We start from the raw sequence: 8,988 nt of genomic DNA, 5'->3' as shown, positions 1-8,988 counted from the left end.
CATTGCGCCGCGATCCAGATGCTCGATCCACACACACACACACACACACACACACACACACACACTCTCTTGCTGTGGCACAAGACTCTTCATAGCAGGGTATGACTGTGGAGCGACTAACGCATCATTGCTGATGATCTTCAAACAGAATATGTTTGCGTTGCGATTATTGCACATTCTGCCTGGCTGGATTTATCTTCAGTCTTTAAAAACCTGGCCCAACCGAGGAATTTATTTTTGGGTTTTTGGTTTTTTTTTGTGGGTAGTGGGGAGGTAAATACAGAAGGTTCTCAAATCACTTTCCTTTCTCTGTGTTGCTCACCCCCCTCCCCCAGCCCCGGGAGACGTGCAAGCCTTTGCCTTCAACCTGCTCCAGAGGGCACAGAAATGAAGTGGGCAGGCCCATTCCCCAAGAGTTGACAGGTGTGCTGCAGGGCCAATCGCGGCTGGCAAACCCCGGTACCGGCCACCAATAGTGTTTCCTCCAGCCTCGGGGCCAATGGGAGCCGGATCTGAGCCTTCAAGTGAGTAGAGTTTGGAGCTGAGGTGCTTACTATCTGCCGAGAGACATTTTGCTGCGCTTGGTCTGAGGGGCTGGTCCTCTGGTCTAGGCAGAGCAGAGCAGAGCCCCAGCGCTGGGAGTGTGCAGACTCTCCCCGGGGCGCTGTGGGGTTGGGCGAGGGCTCTTACTGTTATTTATAGACTAAGGGAGTTGGTTTTTTAGAAACAATCCGATGGAAAAATCCAAAAATTTCCGGATCGATGCTCTCCTAGCAGTCGACCCTCCCAAAGCAGCCGCCGCCGCCTCCGCACAGACCTCACCGTTGGCCTTGGTCACCTCCCTCGCCAATACATCTGGCCACAGCAGCAGCAGTAACAGCAGCAGCTGCAGCCCCCCGTCCTCCTCCGAGCGCCACAGCGGCGGCTCCTCGGACTGCCTGCGGACTGAGAGCCCTTCGCCGCCGCGGATCCTCGCCGCGCATTGCGGGCTGGTGCCCAAGCCCGGGTTCCTGACCAGCACCAGCAGCACCAGCAGCCATCACCACCACCATCACTCCGCCGGGGGCATGGCCCTGGGACTGCACCAGGGGGGAGCGGGCATCCCCACCCAGGCTGCCCTCTACGGGCACCCCATGTACAGCTATTCGGCAGCCGCTCTGGCCGGGCAGCACCCCGCTTTGTCTTACTCCTACTCCCAGGTACAAGGGGCTCACCCTTCTCACCCTGCAGCAGACCCCATCAAACTCAGTGCCGGGACTTTTCAGCTGGATCAGTGGTTACGAGCATCCACAGCGGGCATGATCCTCCCCAAAATGCCGGACTTTAACTGTGAGTATCTCCTGCCCGGGGCGCTGGGTTTGTTATGATCTGTCGTTTTCCTTTGCGCCTATCGTCACCACTTCCTCGCCTGCCCTCCGCAATGCCCGAGCCAGGGGCCTACGGCAAGGAAACACTGATTCTCCCAGCCTTCCCTCGTAGTTAATGTCCCACCCCATTCAGCTAGCGCCGGAAAGGATTCGGTCAAGACTTTACCCGGCGGCGTGTGTAATAATAATATATATATTGTATTTGGTAATTATTGGCAGGAGGGAGGAAATAACTATTAACAATGGGAAGCTGGAACACGTTGCAGCTCATTATGGCCTGCACCTTAGCAATATATAATAGAATGATCTTTCTTGGTGACTGAAAAAGTTGACAAATCATCGTTCCATTCTAAGTTCTAATTCAAACTGTAGCGTGGGGAAAATTGTGCTAAATAATGAATGAGAACCGAATACCGGTGTATATGAAAATCTATGAAAACTGACGATATTTTTTTTGTTTATTTTTCTTCTGGATGGCAGATGGTTCCTGCTCATATTTGTTAATATTACGGTATAAAGAGTAGAAGGTACAACTTTACAGGGCTCTGTCAATTTCACCCAGAATGGTGCTTAGTCAGATCCTGTCATCCAGGCAAATTTCACAGACCTCTTCTTCGGGGAAGAGTTGATACTCTACTCTCTTAGATGGTTCCAGTGGGCATTCTGGGCTATAATTAAGTGTTTATTTGGTATAATTGACATAAGAAAGCTAAATAAATGCAATCACTTATATTTGAGTTTGTTTATAAAAACCGCTTTAAAAAAACAGAAACACTGACCTGTCCTAACAGCAGCTGGACAGCTAGGCCTCAATGGAGATGGGGACATTTCTTGCATCTCGGTGTTAGGCAAAGATCGTTTTCTTAGGTGTTAGCTCTATGTGGGAATTACTGGCTTAACAATAGGTTAGGTGTAGTTTTACTTAAATCGTGCCAGGAAAGAATTACGGGTTTGGGTTTTTTTTCATACACTCCCCACACATACAGACAAAAAAGTCCATTGTTTTCTCTTAAATAGGTTTGTTTAGACTAGGACATTCAAGAAGAAAAATAATTAGAAAAGCTGTCTGAATTCTTGCTCTTTCAAACAAAATGCACTAGTGAATAAATAGCCAAGAGGAAAGATAATGGAGGCCTAGAAAATCACACAGCAGTGAGAAAATCTCAGCTGCGTTACTGTTTGTATACCGGACACTGTCTTTTTTATTCTGGTCATTTTAGCAGGTTTGCTCCAAATGAGGTAGTAAAGGCAGGCTCCTCCTCCCCTCTCCTTTACAGGCTTTTAAGTTTCTAAAGCAAACGACAACAAAGAGGAGAGAATGTCCAAGAAATCACAGATCACACGTTATAGTCGCAACACATTCAAAATGATTGTGTTGCCTCTTAGAAAGAGCATAAATATAATCTACAACTACGGAGACTGGATTGGTTGTTTAAAAAGGATTTCAGCTCGCATGTTTCCAAATTGATGTTCTCATGTATGTGTCCATTAAATGTAACCGCAATATTTTAGAAGAATAATCTCGCCATCGGTTCTCTTTACTTCCAACTTTCAACCGAGTACAGTTTGACGCAGTCCCGATTTTGAATCCAGAAAACGCGCTGAGATTATAACATCTAATTGTACAGTTCGAAAATATTGTTGAAAATAGATATTTCCTATAAATAGTTACCTCACACGATTACTGAACAGTATTTCACGTCATGTTTCATGTCACGTTTGTCTCCTACTGGCTGCAAATATAATAGACATGCCAACTGAGATAATGAAGTAAAATAAATAACAAATGAAACTGATTGGAGAGAAACCTAATCAGCTGGAGGTTAGGGGGATTATTCCTTTGGCCAAGCTTCCACTGAACATTTTCCCAAAGTCACTTTGGAGTCTGTTTTAATTAAAGTTCTAATGTATTGTCAAGCTGGGAATTCGGGAGACTTGTTTAACTAAAGCAGGGGGCGTTAAAGTGAAATGAAGCAAATTGCTGTTCCCCTGAGAGACTGATATCATTTCACCGTGATCCCGGGTTCCTTTTATTGTCTAGCACTTGTTAGGCTCTTGGGAAATCAAGAAGTCCCTCTTGGGTCATAAATTTCCCTGCGGTAAATCTATGTGAAATTATGTAAATAGAGACGTCCATCTCCTATTGCCATCAGGCGTGGCTTGAAGTGTCTAAAATTTAGGGAAGGAGAATGTTTACTTTAAAGTGCCTTTAATGCTTCTATAGTAACAATTTGAGGACGGGAGGGTTTCCTTAACCCAGGCGAGCGGTCCGAGGGGCCGATTCAGCAGCTCTTTCCAAACAGCCCCCCAAGGACGGCACTATTAGATCACTCTGCTCCACTGCAAAGAAATTCCCCGGGATTTTACTCCGCCGTGCCAGTACATTTGCCGAGGGTGGGCCCGAAGGAGACTTGTCCCTGAGCACCGCGGGCTCAGGGCCGGGTGTGATGGATACCGGTCTGAAGCCAGGACTGCGGAGATGAGCTGCTAATTGGAAGTGGTCACCGTCTGGGTAGTTTTTCATTGTGGCATGTAGAAAGGTCACCGCTGGGGTTAGCTATGGGACGAGGGCATGCGGCGGGGAGCTTTTAATCACTTGTTCCTCTTCCTTTTCCTCCATTTTAAAAAAGAATTTCAAACCGATGTATTTTTTCTAACCTCCCCCCCTGCTGCCTCCCTCCCTCCTCTCTCCCTCGCAGGGGACCAGCAGTTCTCTCCTTTCCCCTTGGATCTAACTTGCCCTCACGGAGGCAGGTAGCCGCAGCCAGGGACACTAGAACGATTCCCTTTAATGCTGAAGGTACCTGGCCCCTGCTGTCCCAGCTCCGGCCCGTGAGAGCCGCCTGCCCCGGGAGGGTAGCGGGAGTCGGGCTGCTCCCCTCCGGCTGCCCCGGGAGGGTAGCGGGGGCCGGGCTGCTCCCCTCCGGCTGCCTGCGTTGTGCTGATGCGCCCTTTTGTCTCTAGCCCAGGCGCAGTCCAACCTGCTGGGGAAGTGCCGGCGACCCCGCACCGCCTTCACCAGCCAGCAGCTGCTGGAGCTGGAGCATCAGTTCAAACTGAACAAATACCTCTCCAGGCCCAAGCGCTTCGAGGTGGCCACGTCTCTCATGCTCACGGAGACCCAGGTGAGTGGCGGCTGCAGCGGCCCCTCCGGGCTCAGGGGAAGAGGCCCGGGGCTCAGGAACGCGGGATCGCTCAGCTCAGCCCCAGCCCGCCCCGGGCCACCGGGGCGCTTCCCAGCTCCGTCCCGGCGGCAGCGGAAGGGGCTCAAGCACCCGGGTTCAGGCTAGGCAGCTCCGGGGCCAGCCCGCGGCCCAAGTGCTCAGCCCCAGGCGGCTCCCTGGGCAGAATGGCCGCAAAGCCTAACCCCCTCCCGGGCTCCCTCCGCTCCCCCCACGGCCGCTGGGCTCTGCCTGCCCCCTCCCCGGCTCCCCTGCCACCGCTCCCCCCACGGCCGCTGGGCTCGGCCTGCCCCCTCCCGGGCTCCCCCTGCTCCCTCCACGGCCGCTGGGCTCGGCCTGCCCCCTCCCGGGCTCCCCCTGCTCCCTCCACGGCCGCTGGGCTCGGCCTGCCCCCTCCCGGGCTCCCCCTGCTCCCTCCACGGCCGCTGGGCTCGGCCTGCCCCCTCCCGGGCTCCCCCTGCTCCCCCCATGGCCACTGGGCTCTGCCTGCCCCCTCCCGGGCTCCCCCTGCTCCCCCCACGGCCGCTGGGCTCGGCCTGCCCCCTCCCGGGCTCCCCCTGCTCCCCCCACGGCCGCTGGGCTCGGCCTGCCCCCTCCCGGGCTCCCCCTGCTCCCCCCATGGCCACTGGGCTTTGCCTGGCGACCCTCGCAGCGAGGAGGCTGCGGGCCGCGCGGGGGTGTTTCCAGCCAGGCCAGCTGCACTGGGGGTTCGCAGCCCCGTCTTACCCCGGAGCTGTGGGGTCCCTTCTAACCAGTCCCCCGGCCCAGGGGAGGTGCTCAGTGGCGGGTGAAGGCTGGTCTGGGGCAGCGGGGGCTGCAGGCCGGAGAGTGGCCTGGGTACCGGAGAGGTATTGGGTGTGTGGGGGGGGGGCTGCAGATCACCGGGTTCTGGGGAGGGGTGAGGGCGGAGGTGTGTGCCCCCCCGGGGGTTGCGATTCCCCCCTCAGGCCCCGTCTCGCCCCGCAGGTGAAGATCTGGTTCCAGAACCGGCGCATGAAATGGAAGCGGAGTAAAAAGGCCAAGGAGCAGGCGGCACAGGAGGCAGAGAAGCAGAAGAGCGGACTGGGCGGCGAGGACAAGGCTGACGCGGAGCTGCTGCTGCCGGCCCCAGAGAAGAGCAGCGGCCGCCGGCTGCGGGAGCTCAGGGACAGCGACCCCGAGGAGGAGGAAGCCGGGCACTGCTGCCCCTACAACTCCTCCGACTGCTCCGAGGGTGAGGAGGAGGAGACACAGCCCCGCAGCAGGCAGCCGCCCCCCGGCCAGCCCCAGTGAGCCGGCAGGGGGCTCCCCTTCTCCCTGCTGCTGCTATCCTGTCCCAGACCTTTTAGCCATACTCCAGCCTGCCCACCCCCACCCAGCCACCTTCCAGACAGACCCCCGTGCCCACCCCTACCCCAGCCACCTTCCAGAAAGACCCCTCTGCCCATCCCCATCGCAGCCACTTCTGGACAGACCCTTCTGCCCACCCCCACCCCAGCCATCTTCCAGACAGACCCCGCTGCCCACGCCCACTCCAGCCACCTTCCAGACAGACCCCTCTGCCCATGTCTACCCCAACCACCTCCAGACAGACAAACCCCTCTGCCCACTCCTGCCCCCACCACCCCACACACCTCTGCCCACCCCATCCTTAAACCCCTTCCCCAGACCACTCACCCTTATCCTTGACCCCCCCTTTCCTCCACCATCCTCTACTCGGACCCTCGTGACACACATCTGCCCACTGCCCCATGCCGCCATCAGCACATATTCCTCTGCCCCATCCCTACACATCTGCTTTTGCTCCATCTCTGCAGCCTTTGGCCTCAGTGAAATGAGTCCCAAATGCAGCCACCTTCCTGCACAGGAGAAAGAACAGCTAATCTTACACCAGTACCTTTTATTTCTACATGGGAAATATTCGGTCTTCAGCTGCGCAAGCCCAGATCCATCATTGCTCTTTCGTGTCAGCATTTCAGCTGTCATGTAACAAACAAACAGAGAGACCAAACAGGTAATATTAGAGGTGAGCAGCTTTGGTAAGGTTTGGCTTTTTTTTTTTTAAAAGGCACATTGACAAAAGGATTCTTCTTCCTACGCATGGTAGAGAAGATTTACAGTTCACCACAGTGTTAAGAGACATTTAAAAAAAACTTGAATCCTACCCATGGAAACCCTGTTCTTTTGCTGAGTATTGGAAATGTTTTGTGCTTATTATATATCTGGAAAACTGTTTGTCATGAACGTTAAAATTGCTGGAAATCTCAAGACTGTACTGTCTTTATTTTTGTATATTGTATTTATAAAAAGGGGTATCTCTACTTATGCATGCTAAATTATTATCCAGCTTCTCCATCGTCCATGATGGTATGTAAAATAAACATTTTGTATTGAGCCTTATGTACGATTTTTTGTAGAGGAATAGGATTGGCTACCAGGGTCTAGAGTTTATACCGCGCCCGAAATCATCTCTTTTGTCACTTTATTATACACGTAAATATGTATATTTCATGGAAAAAATTGGAAGGAAATGATGTCTCTGAATCCATACACTACCTGATAGGGGCTGGAGGAAGGACCCTGGATGTATAGTTAAATAAATCGACTAGGCGTTGTATAATTTCCCGTGAAAGAGTTTTTTGCCAGATTGTTTCCCAAACTTAATTTAATTCGATCTAAATAATCTAAAGTTTATTTATGTACGCGTGTTCTACTAGGTCAGCAGTACCCAGAACATCGAGTGGTTTCCTCAGTTACACCTAATAGTACATTTATGAGGACAATTTATATTGAAAAAAAAACTATTTTCTTCCTCGTTTTTGCCTGTTGGGCCAGATTCAGATCTCGGTGTAAATCTGGAATAACTCCATTAAAATCTGGAGCGGAATACTGGATTTAACTGCAATGAGAAACTGCTCCAATTTGTTTTTTATTAAGCAGAAAATAAGAGGATACGGATTCATGCAAGGCGACTGCAGCTGTGTTTTAAAAAGAGTGGCTTTCTAATCTCTCCCTAGCTGCATTGTGAATCCAGCTCTGTTTCTGATTGCTTGTTGCTAAATACTCTTCCCTTTTGGTTTGGATTCCTCCCTGCCATGCAATTCAGCCGATTTGGCCTGGCCCTAAGGCCAGCTGGTAATAGCTCTCTCGGATCTGTGCAAATGTACAGCCGAGCAAACATTAGAAGAGAGTCAAACTGCGGAAACATTTCACAGGAGCGCTGCAAGGGCTGTGGATTAATAAACCTCTGCAATGTGGCTCATCAATCAGCAAGCTGCAGAAACTGCGAGCATGTGCCCTACACATGGAGGAAGGAATCCTAGCTGGGGACAGAGAGGACCGAGCCACGATCTGCATATGCGGGGTAGCTTTTCTTCCAGGTGTGCTTAGCAGGAGGCATGCACCTTCCGGAGCAAATCCGCAGCAGGATCCTGGCTACCCTAAACCGGGGAATTTATGCACCTACTGCTCAACGCAGCTATTGCATATTTAAAAAAACAGGCAGGGCTGTCAAACGCGGTGAACGAAACACGCTATTTTCATGGTCGCGTTTAAAACTCATTCCCTCTGGGACATGCATCATTTATGCCAATGGATTAAAGAGGCGAGCTCTTAATTGCTTCAATGGAAACACTATTTATATTGGCTAGTTAACACACCCCTGCATTCCAAGCACTGTTTCTATTGCGGAAATAAGGATGTTTAAACAGACTTTAAAATGATCAATATTGAATATAGGGTGAGATGGAGAACAACTGTCCTTTGATCAACATCTATCATTTTGCTATGGAGCCTTTTTGCTTTATCTTACCCTTCCCTCCCTTCACTATTTTAAATGCAAACATCTAACTCAAATCCTGGCTCATATCTTATTTGCTCCATCCCATACACAGCACACAGCGCCCCTTCCTTGCCTGAATGACTCTCCTCTCCTGGTGTATTGCCACGTGCTGTACAACCCCAACGTGTGGGAATGCTAGCGAAAAGTCCGAGCAGGAGTCAAGTACCCCTTCCAGTGCGAACTGCCCCCAGGGAAAAGGAAGCAATTAGGTTATTAGTGTTCAAGTGGGAAAAATTAAAAACCAACCGTCTGAAAGCCATGGCGCAGGAAGGAAACTGGAAAGCAGTGCTCATTTACAGGGATTGCACTAATTCATGGAAAGTTGTTGTTAGCCCCCGCAAGCGAAGTGGAAAGGAATGAAATGACCTACGGAGACAACAGCCCTTTCAAGAGATTGCAGGATGAAACCCATTCCCACTCCATTGTCTTTAACTACTGAATAACGAAAAAGCTAGAACGTTATTCGCTAGTTAAGCTGCCCACGTATAGCCCTGCTGTAATAATATTGCTGCATTTGGGAGCCTCCGGGCAGATTTCTGGTGGAGTCAGCAGAACTGTCGTCATTCAAACTCCTTAATAGCGGCGGATTTTCTCTCTCTAATAAATTTAATGGTCAATT

The 8,988-nt window shown here is 51.5% G+C and overlaps 1 protein-coding gene across 1 annotated transcript; it reads left to right on the top strand.

Annotated features, from left to right (window-relative positions):
• The first annotated feature begins 734 nt into the window (after window positions 1-734).
• MNX1 (motor neuron and pancreas homeobox 1) lies at window positions 735-5,821 on the top strand. Its single transcript, XM_030549298.1, has 3 exons — window positions 735-1,329; window positions 4,332-4,492; window positions 5,516-5,821. Exons 1-3 carry the CDS (start codon window positions 735-737, stop codon window positions 5,819-5,821), a joined length of 1,062 nt encoding a protein of 353 aa, XP_030405158.1.
• The last annotated feature ends 3,167 nt before the right edge of the window (window positions 5,822-8,988 follow it).

The sequence above is a fragment of the Gopherus evgoodei genome, chromosome 2, assembly GCF_007399415.2.
Source record: "Gopherus evgoodei ecotype Sinaloan lineage chromosome 2, rGopEvg1_v1.p, whole genome shotgun sequence".
Lineage (NCBI taxonomy): Eukaryota > Metazoa > Chordata > Testudines > Testudinidae > Gopherus > Gopherus evgoodei.
This window is presented reverse-complemented; position numbering and strand designations above follow the sequence as displayed.